At 37.1% G+C, this 24,678-nt stretch overlaps 4 protein-coding genes across 6 annotated transcripts; 1 reads left to right on the top strand and 3 right to left on the bottom strand.

The window, feature by feature from the left end:
* The first annotated feature begins 685 nt into the window (after positions 1–685).
* On the top strand, positions 686–1,610 carry LOC122017575 (small ubiquitin-related modifier 1-like). Its single transcript, XM_042575222.1, has 3 exons — positions 686–1,073; positions 1,150–1,299; positions 1,384–1,610. The coding sequence occupies exons 1-3, from the start codon at positions 996–998 to the stop codon at positions 1,438–1,440; spliced, it is 285 nt and encodes a 94-aa protein (XP_042431156.1). The 5' UTR covers positions 686–995; the 3' UTR covers positions 1,441–1,610.
* Positions 1,611–2,329: 719 nt separating this feature from the next.
* On the bottom strand, positions 2,330–5,693 carry LOC122016815 (plant UBX domain-containing protein 4-like). The gene is made up of 4 exons (XM_042574225.1): positions 5,135–5,693; positions 4,152–4,455; positions 2,942–3,037; positions 2,330–2,857 (listed from the first exon to the last, which is right to left on the bottom strand). The coding sequence occupies exons 1-4, from the start codon at positions 5,671–5,673 to the stop codon at positions 2,465–2,467; spliced, it is 1,332 nt and encodes a 443-aa protein (XP_042430159.1). The 5' UTR covers positions 5,674–5,693; the 3' UTR covers positions 2,330–2,464.
* Positions 5,694–6,727: 1,034 nt separating this feature from the next.
* On the bottom strand, positions 6,728–18,839 carry LOC122016814 (histone-lysine N-methyltransferase TRX1-like). Of its 3 annotated transcripts, none has more exons than XM_042574223.1 (25): positions 18,033–18,839; positions 17,873–17,924; positions 17,721–17,795; positions 17,146–17,365; positions 16,153–16,276; positions 15,806–15,910; positions 15,088–15,287; positions 14,835–14,927; positions 14,535–14,632; positions 14,123–14,284; positions 13,552–13,677; positions 13,340–13,387; positions 13,131–13,248; positions 12,990–13,055; positions 12,856–12,917; positions 12,644–12,700; positions 12,433–12,501; positions 12,109–12,304; positions 11,642–11,923; positions 11,459–11,520; positions 11,303–11,377; positions 9,817–9,912; positions 7,868–7,971; positions 7,620–7,793; positions 6,728–7,020 (listed from the first exon to the last, which is right to left on the bottom strand). In XM_042574223.1, the coding sequence occupies exons 1-24, from the start codon at positions 18,596–18,598 to the stop codon at positions 7,652–7,654; spliced, it is 3,198 nt and encodes a 1,065-aa protein (XP_042430157.1). In that variant the 5' UTR covers positions 18,599–18,839; the 3' UTR covers positions 6,728–7,020; positions 7,620–7,651. The 3 variants fall into 3 exon arrangements, with proteins under 3 accessions (XP_042430157.1, XP_042430158.1, XP_042430155.1); XM_042574224.1 differs by having other exon boundaries at positions 11,300–11,377; positions 11,642–11,905; XM_042574221.1 differs by having other exon boundaries at positions 11,300–11,377; positions 18,033–18,838.
* A 148-nt stretch (positions 18,840–18,987) lies between these two features.
* LOC122015370 (probable alpha,alpha-trehalose-phosphate synthase [UDP-forming] 9) lies at positions 18,988–24,678 on the bottom strand. The gene is made up of 5 exons (XM_042572227.1): positions 24,391–24,678; positions 22,178–22,270; positions 20,163–22,087; positions 19,809–20,085; positions 18,988–19,534 (listed from the first exon to the last, which is right to left on the bottom strand). Exons 3-5 carry the CDS (start codon positions 22,058–22,060, stop codon positions 19,244–19,246), a joined length of 2,466 nt encoding a protein of 821 aa, XP_042428161.1. The 5' UTR covers positions 22,061–22,087; positions 22,178–22,270; positions 24,391–24,678; the 3' UTR covers positions 18,988–19,243.

The raw sequence follows: 24,678 nt of genomic DNA, 5'->3' as shown, positions 1-24,678 counted from the left end.
CACACACTCGTTATGCGACGCGCGTGAATGATTGAGTACAATTTTGAGCACTTAGATCACTTCCAGACACTCCACATACTTAGTCAAGTGTGTGACACACATGGATGACTAAGTACAATTCTAAGTGCTCAAATCACTTTCAGACACCCTTCGTACTTAGTCACGCACAATGTATAACGTAAGGGTGTACCGGATAGCACCCCATGTATATATAGGAGAGATTTAACGCTAGCAATGACTATCCTAACTACGAAGGAGATGAGTCGATCAAAATACTATTTTACAATAATTAGAATTATTAAAATTAACTATTTGAAATCTCTATTTAATTTGATGATTTACATATTTAAAACTAGCTTAAAAAAAGAGCATCTCGATGATTTACATAATTTGAAATGACCATTTAATTTTTCATTTGCTGAAATCCCAATAAAACTTGCCGGACTTTGTTTCAAATTTTATTGTCCTTTTCTTTACCATCCAATTAATTCTAAGGAAAGACGGTCTCCGTCTGTTCGCCTTTGGATTTATTCGTTCAATTAATTACAAAAATAGACGCTCTTTTTCTTAATTTATCTATTCAATAAATTTGAAGTAGGGTCCGACCCTCCAAATATTATATTCTCCCTATTTGGATAATTCGATTCAAATTATAGTCAACTTTCTTTCTCCTTCATCTCCTCTCTGTCTCGGCAGACGTCAGTGCAACCTCTCCTCTACTCGCCTCTCTCTCACGGTATCCTCACATGATGCTCAGTCGCTCACACTCTCTGCTCCCATCAACTACTACTCCTCAGTCCTGTAGTGCAGCAGACAGAGGCGTGCCAGAGAAGACAAAACCACCCCTCTGAATTGGACAACCATCTGTTTAAAGCACCTTCACCACCAACTCCCTTCCTCGCCTCTCCTAAGACTCCAACAAGAGTTCTATATTCTAACTCGCTCGCTCGCCTCCATTGTCTTCTTCTTCCTTTCTCGGTGAACTCACAGCAAGCATGGTCAAAATAGAGGAGAACAAGCTCAACGCCGCCACCGCCGTCGACAACAGAATCTCCATCAAAGTCATCAGCCAGGTGATATATATATATAAACATTGATAATATGCCTCTGTTAAAAGATTTTGAGAGGGAAGTGAAATGTATGGTATAGGACGGTAACCATCTCTGCATGAAGATGAGCCGGACGACGAAGCTGGGCAAAGTGATGGAGGTGTTCTGCGAGCGCAAGGGCCTCCAGCTCAAGTCCTTGAGCTTCACCTTCGATCATCGGAAGGTCGGAGAAGATCAGACCCCGGAGCAAGTAACCGCTCTGTTCATTCTCCTCTTATAATTTTGCCATCGTGATTAACATGAACGATTAACTGATCGATCGCTTGCTTCTCAGTTGGGGATGGAGGATGGCGCCGAGATGGAAGCGCACAAATCAACGTTTGGCGGGTGAAATTTACGGTGGAAGGAGTGGGGGAGGATTAGAACTTAGGAGGAAGGAGTGGACTAGAATATGTCTCGTTTTGTTGTTTCGTTCTGGTTTAGTGGCTGAATCTTCAAAAGCGTATCGATGTTTGAATGATCTATCTTTAAAACATTCATCTTATGAGCTATTTTTATCTTATTCCATACACCAAGCAATTCTCTCATTTACTAATTTACTAGGCACGCTATTTGCAATAGTATGATTCGCTGCTCACGCTTCCTTTCTCTCTCACTATCAAAGACAGAACTTCTGCCGATGATTCTCGATTCCTTCTCGCTCTCATTTTCAAAAGAGCAGAGAATTGCAGCAAGCTATTGATACTGTCAGAGAGTGACAATCTGTTGGCAGAGACCAAAACAGGAGAGTGGGGCAGGGAGTCGTTGAAAAGCTAAGGGGCGGACTCGCCGTTTTACATGGTGGGCCCGCACAAGAAACCTCTCTGCACTGAATTTGGAGATGCCCGGGAGCCCCTTACTCTGTCTTGTATGCATGCGGACTGCCTATTTTACATGCCGGGCCCCACACAAAAAACAGCCACTTATTTCTCTCTCTTATGTTTTTTGATTGTAGGGTGCCTTTTAGTAAATCATATATGTCAAGGGTGTTTTTAAAAAGAAAAAAAAAAGAAAACGCCCAGTTTGAAACAATTCTTACAATTAAACTGGAAAAATCACTTTCATGATCAATAAAAATTTCTATTTAAAATATATTTTTCCTTTGTCTCTAATTACTAGAGTTAAAAAAAAAAATCCCTATTTCCCCTTTTGCTTCTCTCTCAGGACTTCGGTTTTCTAAACAGTTGAAGGTAAGCACCAATCTCAACTGATGTAGCTAGTGAGAAACACTCACCTCCATATTAAACATAAAAATCCCATAGAATTCTTTACTAAATGTAAAATATCGTAGCAATTAAGGATCAGAAGCAATTCAGTGAAAGTTCTTGTCTAAATAGTCTAGAAAGTTTTGATTCAACTAAGTAATCGGTAGCAACTTAGCCTTTTTGAATGATGACCGAATTCGCAAGACCTGCTTCCTCGATCGTCTTGCTGAGATCATTCAGCTGCTTAGGCGGAAAGCCAACCGTCTGCAACTGGTAAGACCTCGATGAACCAGGCCGCGATGCATCGATGAAAGCTCTTATATGGCCTACAGTGTGATTCATATTGAAGCGTGCCACCATGCGTGTGCCATCTGCTAGCCTTAGCTGAATTGAAGTGGACGGCAGTGAGGCATCCACAGAAAGGCCTAATAATGATGGAGGAGCAGTACTGGATGCGGTGCCATCGACAGGAGGGACAGGAGGCTCGGTCGCTGAGTTATCAGACAATCCACCACCGAGCGTTCTTCCTACGCCTTGAAATGCAGCAAGACGCCGCACAGGTTCCTGTCGAACGGTGAAAAATCAGACCAGGAGAGATCGAGCTATAAGAAAATGTAGGAGCAATAGTTTGTTTACAAGGAAACATACAGAGTAATCCTCTTGGCGACGTATGAGATTCACATTTACTGCAGTCCTCCGATCTGCTGGTTCAAGCTCTTTAGGGCATTCAGATTTTGTAATGCTCTGAGAAAAGAACCAACACAATATGTTGCAGCAATGAAATAGTAAACTTGGATGGAAACCACCAAATTCGATGGAAACAAAGTGTTAATCTTTAGCTTTGCAATGCTAAGGGTGTTATAGACTGTACTCAGTAATTTCTCTTTTATTCTATATACAATGTGAAAATATTCATCGCTCAGTTAACAAGTCCAAATGGCAAAGGATACATTATTTAGTAACTATTATTCAACTTAAATGCACGGTCGATAGCAAGGAAAGATGAGTGATAGAAAGAATAGTTCATCGCATGAATACTTGTATTGTTCATCTACCTACCCATCTCATACTGATTCTTGGACAATGATACTCTAAGTGGGCATTCGATATTTCTATCGATTGTGTAAAAATTACAGGAAATAGCCTTGTTAGACACTTAGATCCAGACATGTTGAATACTTGTACCCATGCCTGAGCAAACATAATTTAAACACATTAGACACTTAGATCCACACGTTAAATACTTGTACCCATGCCTGAGCAAACATAATTTAATGACATCAGAGTCCATGATGGTGAAAACCATAATTTTGACCTCAATGACACATCTAAAATGGACAAACACAATATTTGTTCGAGGGAACTTCACAAAATTCTTTATTTTAAAACAAAACTCTTTCCGGCCTACAATGAACTAGGTTCGATACATCATATTACCTGCTTAAATGCATGTTTAATTAAATACATAGTATGATAGACCAAACCTAAATCCGTATTATCTCAAATAATTGAAATATCATTCACTCATCATCTGTGAAGCTTTCTACCTCTCTCCATCTATTATATTTCAAACTGCCAGATGCTAGAATCTTTATCTCAATTGTATCCCTAGAAATTTTACTTTTTTAGATAGTATACATGGAAGCCTCAAGTCTCCGTGTTTAATGAAAGTGAATTTTAAACTTAAGACCTTGGCAAAAAAAACTTCCAAAACCCTTATTTCTCATTACATTAACTTGTTTTTTTTTCTTTCGGCATGCATAAGAATAATATCTTCATCAAATTATGTAGATGAAATATGATATGCAGTCAGAAATAGCAATTTAGTTGAGGACTTATGAGTGGATGAAATATTTACCTCCAAAAAGGAAGCATTCTCAGGATCGTCAAACCTCCTTAATGGACCATCATTCACAGTAAATCCATTCCTCCAGAAATAAATATTATGTATAATATTTTCCGGTTGTTGGGGAGTGGGAACAGGAGTAGGAGCAGACGGTGCTGATTCACCAGACAAAAGTCTACCTATTCCAGTAAAACTTCTTGAACTAAAGGATGGTTGAGGGTCGAGAGGTCCTTGGACCGCTCCCATTCTCCGGGCTTGCTCAAATATTGCATCCACATTATTGCCACCTTTTGAAGGATCTTGGACAAGCATACCACTGCAAGGTAATTAGATAAACAACAAAACCATTAATACTCCACCATTACATACTTTCATGAATATCAATACCAGTCTCTTACACAATCACACAATAAAATCTTGCAAAAGCAGAGTACCTAAAAACCTAAAAAATCTATATAGCATTTGGTAAGAATGGGTTAAATATCTCAAATCAAGCTCATCTTTCTTTACAAACATCTTCATGGAGAAAAGCATCCACAATAGAGAAAAATCTCACAGGTCAAACCTAATGCTCTAGAAAAAAAAAGCAATTTCACACTTTTACATGCTTTGATAACTAAAATTTCCAATATTAGCTAGATCACAATTCACATTTTAAGGTACCAACACTTTATTAAATTTGTCGAGCATACTTAGGCAGATCCAATATGCCAGGATCTGAGCCATGATTGATTTGGGTGTTACCAAAATCATTATGTGTAAATTAATAAATTCAAGAATAGTGCCCTAGCGTTGATTTTAACTTGGGCACGTTCGTTCAGTCCGCGTTCAAACAATGAGAAGTAAATGGGTCAATTATATCTGATACTCCTCGTGCCAAACATTCAAGATATGCCTTAAGGTCAAACAACGGATCTATATCATACAATGACCACCAAAGGAAGAAGAAGCAGCTTAACCTAAAGAGATTAAGGATTGCATCGTAAAAACCAAACCTTTTCTCGCCACCAGTGTAGTACTCCTGCGGCCCATCCGAGTCGCTATCAGAGTCCGGATCGGCTCTCCGATTCAGATCAGCAAGTGTACGGATGCTCGACCGACTCCCCGAGGGTTTGGACGCCTTCTTATCCCCTCTGGAACCCCCCGCCGCAGACGAACGAGTCGCCCGGGGGGCCGAAGCAGCGGCAGGGACCGTCGAACGCGTCACGCGCGGTGGTGGCGCAGCCGCATGGGGGGACTCCTCCGTCGGAAGGTATTCCTCATCCTCGTCTTCCGGGTCGTAGGCGTCGTCCCGCCCTCGGAGGAGGGGCGATCGGTGGTCCTGGGGATCGGCCTGGTGATCGTAGAAGGAGACGATGGCGGAGTCCAGATTCCAACCGTGGCTCTCAAGGAAGAAGAGGGCTTCTTCTCGGGTGGAGGCGGCGATGCCAACGAAGGACTCCACGAGCCTCTTCTTCTCCTCCTCCTCCAAAATACTGCCATCTCCCCGAACCTCCATCTTCGCTGCCCTTTCCTCTCTTTGCACGCTTCTCATTCATTTTATCCTTTTTATATCCATTTATAGGTTCGAATATTTGTTGCTTTTCTCTCAAGCAAGGGTTTTGGAATTGGGCCGTCTTATCGGGCTTCAATTATTTGCTTTGATTTCATTAGTTATTTTAAGAGGAATTCAATTATTTATTTTCGTTTTTTTCCCCTCCCAAATAGAGCCTCCAAACTTAAAGGCTTAACTTCAATTACTATCTACTTTAAGATGTCTAAATGGTCTGTGCCGTGTTAAGTCTCTCAACTAGTTTCCATAAGAGTGGGGTGAAGGAGAAGAATAAGGAGTGAGTAAAAAAATTGGTTAAACTGAAAACGGACAAGATTGTTATATTATAAATAGTCGACTCATATTAATCGATTGATAAAAAATTAATAAATTTGATGATAACCGATTGAATTAATTAATTTTTTAATGGATCAATTTGTTCAATTTCTTAGCAAAGCTCGGTGGATTCAATTTGTTCAGAAAACCATATTTCATTTGTCCATTTTCAATTTACTTGATTTGATGGGTTAAATTATTAACCAATTACTTACCCTCCTAGTTGAATCGATCAAAAATGAATTCCATGGGGAAAATGATATATTCATCAGACATAACTAACAATCTCTGGTTCTCAGCTCAATGAAAAAAAGGAAAAAAAAAGCTTTTTCAGATTGGTTTTCGAAATAAAACCATATTTCCACTGACCCAATAGCATATATGTGAAAAACCTAGCTAATTAACGAGCAATTTATTTGTATTTCTGCATTCTCCACTCCCTTTCTCCAGACACAAATCTTGAAGTTGATCAAAAACAAAAACCACACAGCCAGCCCATAAGAATCAGAATCTGTTTGTCATTGTTAAAATCCGTTGTAATTGGCTCGCTCTATCGATCATCGATTACATAGTCATAGTTCACAGACTACACCACCAGTAAGCCTAGTAGGTGTCGAAACTTCTAGCAAGTTCTTCCATACGCCTCCATTTTATCATAGGTGCATTAAGCTTATATTTCGATATACATCAGTTTAGTAAACCTAGCGCTTAACATAAGGGGTAAGGAACGAGATGCACATAGCACTTGTCATATTTAAAAATTAGACAAGATAACAGATACACGTGCTGTTCGATATCTTCTCAATCGAACTATATATACAAACTTTTCTTTGGCCCTCCGGAGGTAATCAAGAAGAAAAATAAATAAAAATGCATGGAATAATCACATGCAACTAAATAAATCAAAGTACAAAGGTATTAGAAGGGGAAGAAAAAGGTAACTCAACGATCTGACCATCCGTCAGAAGCATAATGAACAGGCCGGTAATAGTATCAATTAATTGATGATGAAATCTGCAGCGAGGATAAAGAATTAGTTAGTCATTGAAATTGTGGAAGAGAAAAAAATTGAATCTGATTTCATCCAATTGAAATATATTGCATGGCTAAACAAATAAATAATGACGACTTAGATTTTCTTAAACTCAAAATCCCTCTGGACACACTTGAATAAAAGAGAAGGATTAAACAGGAATTTGAGATTGGCTAATGCAATTGGCAATAACTCAAATGGTAGGCCAAAAATGAATATCAGATGTTAATAAGAAACACCATTGACAGGCATGATTTAAAATATTGTTCGATGAAAATTTTTCATTCATTTTTATTTTGATCAGCAAATGGTCAGGGTACCAGACCTTGATAAAGACTAAAAATAAATCACACTGCACTACTGATTTTTTGGAGGACTTCCAATCTCCTAAAGCTAGAACAAATTGCAAGCCACTTGCTATTTGGGAATTCCTAATATCATGGCACTACAAGATGGTGTCGGATATTACCTTCAAGGCTTCATGCATAACATTTTGCTTTGTTTCTAACCAAAGAGGACAGACATAAAACAAAACATAAGTGAGCTTCTCAAATGAAAGGATTATTGATCAAATACCCACCCTAGGCTCGATGGCTTTGACCAAACTATGCCTCATTCACCTTTCAACTGAGTTATCTCACTGAGAGCTATCCGGACTTTGGCAACCTGTTCTTCTGCTTCAGTGTCATTAACAATCCCTCGACATCTCGGAAAACCACAATAGCAAGCAAGTCGTTCATCACTTGAGAAAAATCTGATTCATTTTTCACAAGTAAGAATATCACATCAAAAAAGAAAAAAGATACACGAGCATGCTTTGAGAAATACCTATAGTCATATGTCAATTCTTCCCATTGGTTAATATCACGCTTTGCAAATATAATTATATGTTCGTCACCATTAACACTAATGACCCTTGAGTAACAATTGGGCTACAAAAGTTGAGCATATTAAAACATTTAATTAACCAGTAAGGAAGAGGAAATATAAACAAACAGCTAATATTGCAGAAAAAAATTATGGATCATATTAAACAAGTCATATTGACCTCCAGGAAAGAGAACATATCAGAAAACCATCTCTCAGAGAACAATGCCAAAAAAAAAACAAAAAAATCTCCATATTGAAGACTAACTAGCTATATATTTGCAACCTGGCTGGGATCCAGTAAATGACAGATGTATGCAAGACCAATCAACTGTTTGTTGCGTGTAACTTTTTAGAATCAAAATGGGAAAAGACAAATGCAAGCAATGAAGCACGTAAAAGCAAATTGCTGAGAATCACCACTCAATCTACTGGTGCTAGGCTGGAATTTATGTTTTGATAGGGGTACGAAAAAGATGCATTTAAAAGAATCAACAACTTTAGAAAGAGTTTGGGATAGTTTCAGATTGCATATACCTAAAAGTATTTTGTTTTAATTACCTAGAAAGTTGTAATGAAACAAGAATACATTTTTAAGAATTACCTTAATCACAATACATAATGGAAAGCACCTGATACAAGAGTAAAGTATTTACAGATATGTAATGTAATTGCATTAATAACAGAATTACATTTTTTTTATTGAATCTATGGAAAAATACACATACATTTGTAGTTAGGAATATTACTAGTCTAATAAAGTCGAGGAGTACTCAACAAAGAACTTATTATTATTCATGGTAATTTGATCTGTAACCACTCGGATCAAATCTATGCATAGTAGAAATCAGTTGAGAATTGTTATGAAGTTGATCTTCCAAGTCATGGCTGTATAAAGTGCACGCTTGGATGTGCCTTATTGGGATAGAGACTGATCTAAATCATAGAGGCACGACATAATATGAAATGATAAGAGGATTGTATTGTGCATTAATTGTGTTGTGGTAGGCTTTTGTGGATAGAGTGTTACTTTTGAAATAGTGAGTAGTCTCAATGCCTGAGTAGAGGCCAATAAGGACTGTGTACCTCAACTGATAAAGAAGATCTTCATGTGGGATCCTAGTGTTTTTAATTACTCATATTTCACTACCAGTAGTTCTAAGAGCCTTTAGAGTCACAGGTACTAAGCTTGACATCTTGGCATTTGATGCATGTAGCTTCAAGAAAGGTATAATGCCAATGTTTTGTCCAAATCAAATTAACAAGATCAATTACAAAATGTAATTTTAATTTACACAATTAGATAAGGGAGTCAAATTGAAAATTAATGAAAGAGTTAATTGAATTTTTAATTTAGACTTGACTAGAGAATTATGTGGATATGATCATAATTAATTCTCTATGAGATTTTAAGACTTGATAAATAAAATTACCAATATTCTTGACACCTTCTAGAAATGGAATATTCCATAAAATGATGCTAGATACATGGGAATTAGTTTAAGGCCTATTGAGCTTAGTGGGTATATAAGTTCTCACTAATTCTCTAGAACTTAAGAAAAGAATTAATCATTCTAGATCTATAACACCTCTCTCCCTCTCTTTAGTGGTGATGGCCAAACCTTCAAAGTGGTGGCCAGATCTCCACCACTTGCTTAACGTATGGCAATCTAAACCTAACTTATTTCAATAAGTTTAAATCATCTTCACAAAGATACAAACATTGCAAATATTAAAAATAATTTGCTTTTGCAATGTGCTATTGTGCTTCTTCTATTGTGCGATCCCAACACATCAATAGAAAAGAGACAAAAACAGTTCCTTTCTATTGTCCTTTCTATGTGTGTGCATGTGTGTAAAACAATTTTTCATGACACAATCTTAATTAAATTCAAGATGAAATATTTTACTTCGCAAGAATGGTTAATCAAATGGGCTATGCTTCCTGTCCTTGTTGCATCAATTACACGCTCATCATCTATCCGGAACATATATGTCCCAGCACCCTGCGAACACAAGTTAAAGCAGGTAAATTAAGTGTTTCATGAACGCACAAACAAATATATATCAGAGTATTTCCTAAAAGAGAATTAAAAACTTCAATACTCACTGAAGACAAAGTTCGAAGTAGCAAAAAAGTCATGAGCATAGCAACAAAATAAATAAACACGAAGAAGCACTATACGAGGTTTTAGAGTCACTTAAGAGGGTCAGAAGTAAACTATAATCTCAGGGAACGTCATCTTAGTTCCTATACGAGGGTCGGTTTGATTTGATCAGTAATAGATTAACAGCTTTAAATGACCATTGCTACGGAATTTATAACTATGTTATTAGGTAGCCTGCAAATACATAACATTTATATAACAATTCTATATAAAATTATTTGTGTTCAAATTATTAAGATATAGTATTTTCACATGTTTTCATATTTATACTTATTCTAATATATATCTTTATTTAACTATTTAGATGAAGTTACTAGTTATATTCAAGATAAACCTCTATATTATCTGTAAATAAAATGATGTCATTAGTAAATTGAAAGAAAAACTGGATATCATTCAAATTAAGTAGAACTAAATCTTAAATTGAAGAGATGAGTGCGATTTCAATACAAGAACAAATATGGGACTAGTTAAGACAAATGAAACAGTTTAAATATAATGGATCTAACACCCAACAAGGAATTATTGATAAACACAGCATTAATAGAAACAAAAGTATGTTGAAATAAGGATGAGTTTTTGGAGAGTTATGAGATCGTTATGTGCCTTATATGAGACTATGGTATGACCTGTCATATTTTATGGACACAGTATTTAGAAGATAATGCATGCAAAAGTTAATGCTGCAAAAATGAAAATGCTAAGACGCATGTGCGGTGGCACTAAAATAGATTATATATATAAGATATATTGCTATACAAGAATAGGGGTGTAGCATCATAAGATGACAAAATGAGATAAAATGAAATAAAATTATATACACATGTACAAAAAAAAGCATTTAATGGACTCTATGGATAGATAAGTTGAGAAGAATAACAAATGCAAAAGACTCAGAGAAACAAAAAAAAAAACAATTAACACTAATTGATGTAATAAATAATGATTAAGAGATCTAAATATTAATAGTGATTAGTCATGTATAGAGAGTTCAATGGCATAATAAAATCTGAACTCCTTGAATCATGTCATTTCCAACAAAATATTTTTCATATGGAATTTAGTATTTAATCCTCATAAACTTCATTCATAGCATATATAAAAAACTTCATTGAAACTAAATGTGGAAGGTAAAGAAACAAATATACACAAACAACAATTATGTTACTCTTTAGAATAATGTTTCAGAGTTCAAAGTAGAGCAACAATAAGAGATCACACTTACGACCAATGAATTATAAATAAAGCGCTCTCTTATATCTGCTATTGTTGGCCTAACAAGTTCGCCTATGTACTCAATTACCTGCAGCAAAGGGACACTCATTTGTACGAGATAGTTCCAACAAAATCCAGAGAATCAATCAGCAGAAGCCATGAAGCTTACCATATCTCCAGCCTTATGTGAAAGTTTTGCAAAAACACCAAACCCATGAATTTTTGATTTTCCTATGAGAGAAAACACTCATGTTAGACAATGCAGAGTATAAAAAGCTATGGATTACAATAACTCAATGGTGAAAAGGATGCAATATCAAGGTATTGGACTTAGTCAAAATACTGAACTTACCAAATGCAAGACGCCTTCTGAATGTTGTCTTCATGTTTCTGTACTTCTCAGCCATTGAACAAACACTACTATGCTTCTCAGACTCAGAGGTACTCTGATTAGAATCATCCATTGTGCACTGAGCTTGTGAGGAAATGCTGCTTGATAAACCACAATCACTTTCATTTTGACAATAACCAGTGACTAGATATGGCTGGTTCTCTACATATGATCGTTTCCGGGATGCAGTGACAAGAATCTGAGGTTGCTTCTGACCTCGCCTTCCTAAGAAATTATATGGCTCTATTCGTTGGAAACAAAATGCTCAATGGTCAAGAGCTTAAACAAGCATTAAATGCAGATTAATGAGAAAGCATTTCATAGACAAAGATCAAAAAGCAGAGATTCCTCCACTGTTTATTATAGCGTGGGAATGATAGTAACACAATTTATGCAAATATTAGAACATATAACATTTATATCCCTACCACTCCTTGCACAGCCAGAAGAATTGGATGCAGGAACAAAACTTGAATCTAGCTCTGGGGGCATACTTAAGCTGTTGTCTGCAGGTGGCCCTTCCTTTGATGGTTGTCTATGTTTCTTGCAGAAAGAAAGTAGGCGAATGCATTGATCATCATCCTCATCAAGTGACATGAGATGAATCTTTTCCTCATCCTCTAACTTTATTCAAAAAGATAAGTATTGCAATAAATAAACAAATAAAATCTCAAATAGTGCACAGCAGTATAATTAACAAGGATATCAAACTAAAGATCCTGAATGAAAAGATGTCAAACAATAGCAAGTACCTCAATGCAAAGACCAGCAGCACGAGCACAGAGAGGATGATATGCCACTCGACAAGTATTATGAGAACACTATTAAGATACAATTTTATTAAACTATAATATATTGTTTATTAACAACCAAATGCATTGCATGCACACAGTTGATAGGCATTGATCTAACAGGAAAAGAAATTTGACTATTCATATAAACAATAAATTTACAGGTTAAAACCTGTATGCAGGCTCCATAAGCTACCCCACAGATGCTGCACAGGAGTTTCCACCTATCCTGGGATATCATTTCAAAGAAAATAATATCAATAGAGAAGATTTATATGAGATACAGAATGGCAAAAATTATAGTTCCAGAATACGGAAAAAAAATAACAACAAAACAGAATAAAACATATTCAGAAACATATCCATATAAACTGAAATTTGTACTTTGTGAATTCTGCTTATTCCATCGATAGGCTCCATTCTCTTCACATTTACAAGGCATGTTTCTGGGGATAATTGATTAATTTAATCAAGATCAGTTTATCCATTATCATTCAAACTTATGGCTTGTCAAGTACCAGGTATCCACATTGCACAGGTGAGGTGAGCCCAACGACCATCTGTGGTAGGTTTGATTGCACCACCTATAACAATTAAGAGTTTAAGTAAAATCAACAACATCAATGCCTAAGATCTCTGAGATAAATATACAACTTTACCAATAACAGGACAGAGACAACATTTTGGAGGAACCTTTGGTGCCCCAGGCCGACATAGATTGCAAAGCCAAAGAGTTTCATCTACTGGTTCCAATTCACCGTAGCACTTGGCATGAACCTTAAAAATGTGCAGGTATTATAAAAATATGGATTGGACCTATATGTAAATTGGATACAACGCTACACTATACTTTAAAAAAACAGTGTACCATAATTCGGCATTTGTCACACTGCAGAAATAAATTGTCCTGATACTCCTGCAGGAAATCAACCATTTTACATAGGACTCGTAAGAAAAGAAATTCATTCAGACTTTAATAAATGACAGATAACAAAGCATATGCTGGCAGACACAAGAAGCATACAACCAACATTTGTAGCTACAGTGAAGGAAATACCACGCTAGGACAAAATATTATACCTCATCCATGTCACAAACACCACATCTATCAAGATCTTTCCAATCAACACGAACAGCTCTGTAACCCATGGACAAATCGCCACAGTTTTCAAAATACTTTGAGCACAATTTAGAATACGGGAGTTCCTAATGATTTAAGAGATTCATCATGAAACCAGATTAATATAGAATAATCAAACATTTAGTTAGACATGAATAACAGTCAGATTATGAAGCTTTGTAAGAAAAGGTATTGGAAACAAAATACACAAAGCCATGAAGATGGTATAGAGAATAAAAAAGAAAAAGGACAGCCCGGTGCACGAAGCTCCCGCCATGCGGGGTCCCGGGGAAAGATCCATCGTACACAGTCTTACCCTGCTTTTTGCAAGAGGTTGTTTCCAAAAAGATGGTATAGAGAATCGCAACCTAAAATCTAGAAGTAGATAAATAATCTATAAGTAGAAGTGTTCTGAGAAATAATGCTATACAAATGATTTTTCATAACCTAAGCTAACGTGACTCACATGGTGACATGATTCAAAGAACTGTAGGAACAAAATATGTGGCATTATATGAAAATTTGACAAACCTGGATCAGTTGGGCTACTTGTAAATTGGATAACCCAAACATGCAAGACCCTGATTTCTGAAGATCACTACCCTCCACTTCCACTTGAACCCCATTGCATTGTTTATTGTTTATTCTGTTATAGATTTCCTTCCAACAAGCACTTGGAGTTGATCCATCAATCTGGCATCAGAAGTATTCAAGGATGATGGAGATAACATAAAAACTGAAATTGTATAAAACACAATGATTCTCTAATACAACATAGTGTTGAACGAAAATAAAAACTTATATAGTGCATTCATTTTGCATGTTAGAATTGCCTCTTGAATGATAAGTTCATTGAATGCAGGTTTAAGATCTACTCTTGCCAAGTTTCACGATTTATACAAATAGGATGGCATTATATCTAAGAGAGAGAGAAAATTCAAACCTGCTCCCCATCATCTGTGGTTACTCTAAACAATGGCCGAGTTTTTATTTTGGGATTCCTCAAAATTTCCATCTTATATAGCATGACTAATTTAGGATCTGCAACACAAAAATATGAAAACATTAGTGGAGTCAAGTTCAGAAGAAAGGTCCGGAGATATCTAAATTATTAAAGATCCATCGACTTGAAAAATTGTTTAGTTTCTTTAGAGAAAAGGAAGGTCAAAAGCCTGCTTTGCTAAGCTGTGATTTGTTAAATTGCGAGAATAGGCAACATTAGTAGAATGATGAAATGTATTACCTTTAAATGATGTGAACTTCCGAAAAGCTGTATATCCTTCAGGCCAAATGTGCTTCTTGTTATGGAAATTATCCGAATCATAAATTATTTTTCCTGAAAATTATTTAAAATACAGATTTTTAAGTACAAATTGCATTTTGAAAAACATAGTTTCAGATGCATTGACCTACTATCAACTAATTTGCCAAATATATGCAAGTTATACAAGTGTCTCAAAAGATTTTTATGCCGAACATTTATTAGGGTTTATTACCTAAGGTAGTCACACAAAGATCTCCTATTTCAATAGGTGAGACTCTAGTATGTTCAGCACCACTAGTTGTGTAGCTTGCTGAATGATCATCATCAGACTTTTCACCTTCATCCTCTCCAGAGCCAGCTCTAATATCATCAGCCTTGATACACTTTTGCAAATGCAACATGGTGTTAGGAAGTTGTTGCTCGATCAAATACCTGTTAGGAAATTCTTTTACAGGTAAAAAAGATTCATAAACCAACTTATACAGCTACAGATGGCATACCTGGCAATCATATGTAAGCAAAGAACAAAAAAAAATATGACACCCCAGTTTAATCCCATGCAGTGAATTATTGACTAGTAAAGAGACTTTATAAACTCAGATCAGTGAGTCATTATCAACTTGGTTTAAGCATTTTGCTATGCACAATTGAAGACACCAAAAATAAATGCAAATGAACAAGAATAAGCAAAAAAAAAAAATGCTAATATGATATTGTTCTCTTGCCACAACCTACAATTATCATAAATTGACCAACTGGTAGACCCAACCATGTGAAGGTCAAACTTGCAAGCATTGATAAAACTATTGCAGCAAAATAATAGGCATCTTATATGAGGTTCAAACAGATATAACAAACCAGAGTGCAGTAACTAGGGCATACAATCAGCTGTAGGGTTTTCTAAACTTTGAGGGGGGAATGGGAAATCGTATATCTGAGAAAGCACATACTTTTTTGCCTCATCCAAGCTTCGATCAAATCTTGCTTGCTTGCACTTCAGATGCAAGGAGGAAAGAAGGCCATTGAGAAATGGAATAGCCTGTTTCAACTTGATCCTGTAAAATAGTTCATTAAAGAAGACCATAATGGCACATGATACATGGTATTAAATTTCATAATAACAAATCCATAATTGCACATTATTTGCTGATAGAAGCAAAAGTTTGCATGTCATGATCCTCCCATTTTCCTAATAGCTGAAATTTTCAGTCTCCAAACCAAAGTTTTTTAAGAAAGTTGAGAAAAAGGGCATGATGAGAAATTGTGAAATAAAACATCTCTTAGATAAGAACTGAACCTTGCAAAATCATGTGTCCCAAAAAACTGTACAAGAATAGATTGATTTGTCTGAGAGGGTTTCAAATCACTCCGAGGACCAAAATTTGATTCACTGACAACAACTGCTGGCCACATAGCATGCCCTATTAATGAGAATGTAAATAATTAAGAGGATTCTACAAAGCATTTGTTCAAGCACATGCAACTACTGGCATATTCATCTAGCAATCAAATGTGAAGAATTGTATTAGAAATTAATTAAATAAAAAAAATAGGTGGCCTCTTAACTCATAATGAAAAGAGCATATATGTATTCTTGTGCTCTTGTTTATGAGCAAACTTATTCGAATCCAAGCTTCCAACAAATCATCTAGCAGTAGAAACCTTAAAATGTGAAGCACATGCAACTAAGATAGATATGAAGTCATCACAAATGCTTATGCAAAGTAATAATAGTTTGGCTTCCTCCACCTGAAAGGCTGAAACTAAATCAAAAATTCAAAACATTGGCCTATGGAATCATTTTAGAAGTTCCTCTTACAAAACAAAAATGAAATACTCAATATCATCCCTTCAGGGAAACTGGTCCAATTTTAGTACATGAGGCATTCCAGTTTAGGACAGTAGCCCCAAACTGTGGATTCAATGAAGAAAATGTTGTAAGACTTGCCGCCAGATGGCAATAGGTTAGGAACAAGAGAAAGCACAAAAAGATGCTACATTATATATTAAGTTTTTATATAATTTTCATGGTTGAGGCTACTAGCTACAAAGCATGTTAAGTAACAAAGTAGCAAATAATATATTTACATTACTATCACATTAGATTTTCAAATACTATTGAGAACATTCATCGAATTTACACCAATCATGGAACAATAACTTTTAAATCATTATGAAGATGAAGAAAATCATTTCAACTTACAATCAACTTGCTGCATAAAAGTACACCAACTTCAAATCAGTGAAAAACCGATTGTATTAGATAACTACACCATAAATTTACACTTGCCTGAAAGTTTTGCCCATACAAGTTCACCAGGTTCAAGACCTTGACAATCATGAAAGTTAAGTGCCAAAGCCAGCAATTCATTGTAAATGATTCCTTTCTTCTCTATGTTAGGAACAACACATTTGAAACTCAAATTCTCCATTTCTTCACAAGACAAATGAAACTTTATCTTTTCATTCAAGAGAATCAAATGCTCGACATCATCATCCATATATTTAACCTGCACTAAGTGGAGTTTGTTTAATTAAGTTAAAAGAGAAGGTATAATGTGCATGGACAAATGATCTATGAATACATTGGAAAATGCATACTAAGCATGAAGGGATCACTTTCAGCAATTTATCATGATCAGATTAAGAAGACAAATATATCATAACTGCAAGCAGATAAGCCCCCAAACTTCCAACAGGTATTGAAACATATCACAGGTTACTTATTTCACTTGGAAAATGCCGCAGAAAGAATTAAACACGAGATATGATGTACAACATGCAAAGATGAAAGTTCCAGACTGACTGTTTTGGGATAAGTTAGGAGGAGAATGGAAATTTCTACAGATAAAATTCAATACGTACTCTATGTTGCTTGCTGTCTGAATTATACTCTGTAATGGAACCCTTATACCAATCATCGTCTATAGGCCAGAAAACCTGAAAAGGCCCAGTTAAAAGCTAAGATCCACAGAAAATCATTTGGTCGGCTACTCAGAGTCATGGGAATCACTTGCCTTGCATTCCAAACCAATCAATACGTGCGGGTCTACACCTTCAAGTTCCAACCTTCACGAGCAGCGGAATATCCCAAATACTTAGTGGCAATCAAAATCCAAACACCAATTCAAGTATTATAAAACACAATTCAGTATAAAACACAAATCAATAACTCACTCGATCCATTTTTTCACTTTGCTCAAGGCAGAAGAATCCTTCTGAGGACCACGAACGATCTTTCTTGCCACCGATAAATTGACTCGTTTATGGTCTTCATTTGATCGCAATCGCAACCCAGAGTTCTCGCTCATAGAACTGGAGCCCGAACCCAACCTAAGCAATTCGTACTTCATACTCGTCCTGGTCTTAACGATCTTCACCTCCCCCAGAGAATCAGCCACACTGTCAGGACTCCCCTTATCAACTCCCTCGCCCAACTGCTCCGAGGCCGATTCCACCCGGGGCCTCTTCGCCCTCCTCTGGTAGACCAGCAACGGCTTCGCCGCGTCGCCATTGCACATTCCCACGGCTCTGGCATCCAAGGGTTTATCATTCCAGCCCGCCTCCTCGTCCCCCTCCTCTGCATCACCGATCTTTCGGGCCTTCACGTTCTTGGACACAAGTGTGGAGGCTCCGCTAGGACTGACGCATGCGGCGGAGTACACGCGGCCAAGCGGCAGGTATCGCAGCGGGCGGTCGTCCTCCTCCTCCTCGTTGACGAACTCCTCCATGGCGAGCGCCATCCGCGACGGGCGCGAGGTAGAGCCGTAAGACGCCTAGGGTTTCCCCAGGAGCGAGCAACAGAGAGAGAGAGAGAGAGAGAGGCAGGTTGCTAATTTCGCCTTCGGGCGTCCCAAATTCTCCCGGTTCCCGCCGCGACTGTAATTGGGGCATAAAGTCGTTTGAGTCCCGGGGTATTTATACACCGTCCCAGGTACCGACTGTCATTCGCAGTGCGTGCTTTGCTTTCTTTGCGCTGAAGGTTCGCAACCAATTTTTCAGCAAAACAAGAAATATCTATTTAAAAAAATAAATTAATTGTTCATAAATTTTATTTATTTCTTCAATTCTATCAGCAGATTTTGTTGGTTTTAAAAGGTTTAAAAAAAACTCAATTATAGATACCGACAAATGCAGTTGCTCATTTGAATTAGGTGTTGGAATTCGTCTTTTTACAAGTGTGGAACAGAAAATATTGTCTGTGTCAGATGACACGGGCGAAACGTATTGTTTAGCTTATCGGTTGGAGTTAAAATCACGAAAAGGGCATCCCTTTTGCCCAGTTAAAGACAACATTGCAGACTGATTCATGGAATAGTCGAGAACTTTGTGCTTTGAACTTTGTCGATCGATCTTTGCACAAGAAGTGAAACATGAGTCTATACCTATTATTCATTGGGGACACTTCCATTTTGAGTTTCTACGATGGCGCTTAGCAACTCCAGCACTTCATCAGTATCTTCGATGTAGTACTTGGCACTGCTTGGCTTTTGGCCTACTGTGCAGGCAAAGACCTCAGGGGGTGCGGCAAGCGATGGCCTTGCCACTGCATCATTGAGGCTCCGGAACATGTTTTTGTCGGACCGATCATCACCAATGCAGATAATGAGGTCCAGAAGTTTTCCATTTGCAGACAGTTGCTTCAGAATTTTTTCCACAGCCATCCCTTTGGCAACTCCCTGCAATGCGAGTCGCGAGAAGGTTACGATAACATCCAGTTATGATCTAAACACTTTCACTTAACATAAAATTGAATTACTTGCTATGTTGTAAACACGATTTGTTTTGATAATGACGATGATGATGAGTACTTGTTATATGCTACAAAATTAGGCTGCCAACTATAAAAGCTTAAGCGAAAGAGAACATATTGTCATATCTGGTCGGGTAAACATATTTATCGAGTGGATTCAAGAAAAGGAACATGTAAAACTTTGCAATTGTAAGACATACCTGAGGCTTAACCTCAACAATGTTTTGGCCCCTATGAACTAATACAGGAGCATCGATAAGGAGACTTTGCAGATGGTTGGAAAGCTCTTTAGCTTGACAGGAGCCAAACTCGACGTCAGCATACTGATGATTCCACACCAGTGCACTCTCCTTCGATTCAATATAGGCACCATCTGTGGCCTCAGTGTATGATTTCATCACAAGCTCTACGGTATTTTTCCACTTGAAGTTAATACCAAAAGGCGGAGAAGATTCCCAACTAGAATCTTTAGTCCATCTATGATTTGAAAGAAGAAACAATCAGAAAATTGTAGAATAACAAAAAAGTGCTTCAGATATTACATATCGACGAACCTGATGAAGTAACCATGCTCAGAAACAATTCCTAGATTTGTACAAGAACAAAACCACTCATCAAGAGTAGTCCTTCCTCTTCCACTGATGATGAATACTGTATTTCCGGGATTGGCACAGAGATCATTAAGAATGGAAACCAGTGCTGTGGATGGGACCTTATTTGCTGAAGAGACAGGAATTATGGTTCCATCATAATCCAAGAATATTGCTCGGTTGGTGGTTCTTTTGTAGATTGAGACCACTTCACTTATAGATAGTTTTCTGAAATTTGGAGAAAGAGAAACAACTCTGAAACTTAGACTGATACCAAGGCGATGGTATATTTGATTGGCATTGACTTTGCATGCTCTTTCTAGTTCCTTTGAGAAGCCTCGAGTCCAAAAAGCCACATCATGAGAGCTAATATATCGATAGTGTTTTTGGTGGTGTAGCTGTCTCTCATGTGCAGACATCCAACTTGCACGAGACAAGCCATCTGCAACATCCTGAATGCTCCAAGGATTGACCCTTATAGCTCCACTCAAAGAAGGAGAACAACCGATAAATTCAGAGAGAATCAGTGTGCTTGTGCGTTTGGGCACCTCATGAATGAGACAGTGCCTATCCATCTCCTCTGTCCCTTGCCTACAAACGACATATTCATAAGGTACTAAGTTCATACCATCCCTGAGAGCATTTATGATGCAGCAATCTGCCATCACATAGTATGCAATCTTCTCGTGAGGGGAGATAGAATAATCTATAAAGACCACAGGTGTGTAGCCTGGACTACCATAGACATCGTTTATGCCCTTGACGAGTGAGATTACCTCCATTTTTGTTTCCATAACATTCTTCCCCATTGTCCTCGGAGGATTAGCAATTTGAATCAGGACTATCTTTCCTCGAAGCCTATCGTTCCTCTGCAACAGAACCTCAAAAGCTAAAAGCTTCATACTGATACCTTTGAAGATATCCATATCATCAACACCGAGGAATATTGTCTTCCCCTTAAATCCTTGTTCAATCTCTTGAATCTTGGCAAGGGTTGATGGGCAATTCAGAATTCTTTCAAGTCGACTAATGTGAATGCCAACAGGGGCAATATTAATAGTCACAATTCGGCCAAGATAATCGATTACTATATAACCCTGCTTGAATCTATAATCTAGGCCTAGGAGCCTGTTGCAACAAGAAAGAAAATGGCGCGCGTATTCAAAAGTCTGAAAACCAATTAAATCTGCATTCAATAAGCCTTTGAGGAGTTGGTCTCTAACTGGAAGAACTTTATAGATTTCTGAGGATGGAAATGGGCTATGAAGAAAAAACCCGAGCTTGATATGTGTCAGTCGCTTCCTTAGGAGGGTTGGTAGAAGCATGAGATGATAGTCGTGGATCCACACGTAGTCTTCATCTGAATTCATTGCCTCCATTACCTTATCTGCAAATATTCTGTTCGCAGAAATGTAGGTTCTGAAAAGGGTTTGGTCAAAGATCTGGCTTTGCCCAGAAGAGATTGGCAACATATAATGCAAAAGTGGCCAAAGGTGTCTCTTACAGAAGCCATTGTAGAAGCTTCTCTGAAGATGAGAACACAGAAAAGTAGCTACGCACCTAAATTCTTCTAAAAGCATTTGCGAAAGTTCTTCTTGTTCTTCTACATTGATATCAACTTTCAGACTACCCACATAAATGATTTCAGTTTTTGAAGGAAATCCGTCTTTCATTTGCAGGAGTAATGAATCTTCATCCCACTCAAAGTGCCATTCTCCACTTGTGTGATTTCGAACAGCATGCAGAGGAAGGAAATTTGCAACTATTATTAGCCTTGCAGGGAGTGGAATTAACAAACCATCTGAATCTTCATTGTCAGATGTAACTCCAAGAGAGCTTGAATCTATGGCATTGAAACTCATAATGGTAGAAAATGAGAATTCAGAAACCTGTCATTGAGGAAGGTATGAACATGTTTGCAAATCCATATTTCATGTATATTGGTACTAAAAATGGGAATTTGAGTGCAGGGTTTTAACCTTTGCAATTCCTTTGTTAACTCTCTTCTTTGCAGGTTTCTATTTAACATACAAGGTGTATTTCAAGTATAGACTCGAAGAAGCAATTCTCACCTGTGAAATGGAGCAGAATTTCTGTTGAATGAAATCATACATGCTAGAGTAATATCTCTACAAGTAGTTAAAGTTTGTGATAGCTTGATCTTTGAGTAAAGAACATGGATATATATATCTCATGCACTTGAACAAAAACAGTTTCAATGTATAATGCCAAGTTTTGACACCCTAATTTAGTCCCACAAGGCGAGTTGTGGTTTATTGATGGGAGTATAATCTTACATCCTTAATTATATACACATTACCATATCAGTAACCAAATGGTTAAGTATGAAATTTGACTCCAGACGTCTTAGGATATGGCATACCAATCTTTAAGTTTGTCTGTGCTTCTTGTCCTTTTTAGTAATAAAATAGATAGAATAATGTGGAAAAAAGCAAATTTTGGATTACTTGAAGTACAGAGAATATGCTGCTAAAGTGAAAAGGAGAAAAACTTTGATGCTAATTTTTCTAGGTTCCCTTTTCAAGTATAACCAAATTGATGTACACGAATTGCAAGCAAGATTTGCGTTACTCAAACTTGATGTGTTGGTGACTTGGTGTCTGATTCAAAGTGTCACAGTTGCAGTCTCAAGTATCTGACAAGTGTACAAAGGATAAGATGAAGAGTCTCAATAGCTGAGAGAGATTATTTCAACATATTTTCCTTATTATTTGAAGACATTTGTTACTGTTATCCAATAGATGCCAATGTATTCTTATAATCAACTTGTAAAACCTTAAATTACCTAAACATTCGTCTACTTAAAAATTACCTTACGTATCATACACATTGTCACATAATGACAAGATAAAAGATTAAATGGATATATCAAATTTTTAGTCATTTCACTGCGTTAACAACAACAAATTGATAACATATTCCAATCACATAAAAGATCAACGCTAAACCTTATGTCTTTACTCAGACATGACATATTATTACTAAACATGACTAAATTACTCATCGGTGACAATCTGATAACAAGTATCAAGCCTATGTTACTAGACTCGAGTACTTGGACAAGGAATGGATTTAAGTGTTTTACACTAGTTCCTGAAAATTTATACAAGTAACAAACAAGAGTGCTAGGTGTCTACTACGAGTGTGAATGGCTGAGAGGAGATAAATAAAGAGTCCAACTACTAGAGTAGGAAACTATAATTGTTGATATAATAGGACAGTGGTTCCCTATTCCTTCTCATTAAAAAAACACAAACAAAAAAAGCTAGTAAAACTTTGACATTTAACATAGAATGCCTACTCATTTACTTGATAATCACAAACCAATAACATGAACAAATCTAGCATTTTTTAACATCAGACCTTATGCATTTACTAGGTAACATAAACTAACACAAATGAATCTACATCACCTTCTTAGCCGCGTAGTTAATGAATAACGACAAAAGTAACAATCCATAAAAGAGTTAAGCAAACATCAATTATTAGGCCATGAGTGAACTAACAATGTTTGTACTGAGCATAAAACGTGATGCATGCCTAGGCATCAACCATGCTCGAATGAAACTACCATGGTTAATACTCCTCACAACTTATTGAGAAATTATTACCAAAACTACAAGTAATATCTTGGAAATTTCCCAAGTGTTTTATTTAGCATTTAATAAAAGGAGAAGAAGGAATGATGGAGCTAGATAAGAGTATAAGAAACATTGAGTGCCATAGGTGTGTATCAATTCAATCAATTCAATATAAATAGAGATAATAAAAGTATTACAAATTCACCAAACTACTTATTTACTAACTTATTCTCGCTTTGAGCCCATCATGCATTGACGGAAACATTTAAACAAAATAAATAAATAAATTGCCTTCAGCAAGATAAGAAGGAAAAAAGATTGCTTTCCTGACCCCAGAAAAGGGATTGCTCTTAAAACAGCAAACCTCAAAGATATTTGTTGAAGATTTTGCTGTTTCTGAAACTATCACGCCCTTTATCATCAGTTTCATGAATTATTATCAAGGTCAATCAAAACAAAGATATAGTGAATCGCCTAGAAGATTTAGTTCCAAATGCAATGAACTAACGATCACATTGAATCCACTAGCAAATCCATCTTCGCTACGGCACAGAAAAAGGGGGAAAAAGACGAAACGCAGGGACACTAACCGAATGCGGGGGTAAGGTCGCAAAGGTGCAACCTTTCTTCGTCCCCATCGCCTCCCTTCTCTATCCTCCTCCCTGGACGCCACCTTCCGCAGTTGCGGAGAGCGAAGCCACCGACTGGAGAAATGGCAAGGGGAGGAGTGGACTGAGGAGGGGCTGGAGGATGACCGCTTGCGAAGCCTGCTTGTCGGAGCTCTTTGAACATTTTTCCACCTCGATCGCCGTGCGTTGGAACTGCGAGCGCCATTGTGCGGTTGTGCCCCCATTTTTGACCCTCCGACTTCATCATTT

Source organism: Zingiber officinale, chromosome 8B (genome assembly GCF_018446385.1).
Source record: "Zingiber officinale cultivar Zhangliang chromosome 8B, Zo_v1.1, whole genome shotgun sequence".
Lineage (NCBI taxonomy): Eukaryota > Viridiplantae > Streptophyta > Magnoliopsida > Zingiberales > Zingiberaceae > Zingiber > Zingiber officinale.
Note: the sequence above shows the minus strand (reverse complement) of the source record. Positions and strands in the feature narration are given on the sequence as shown.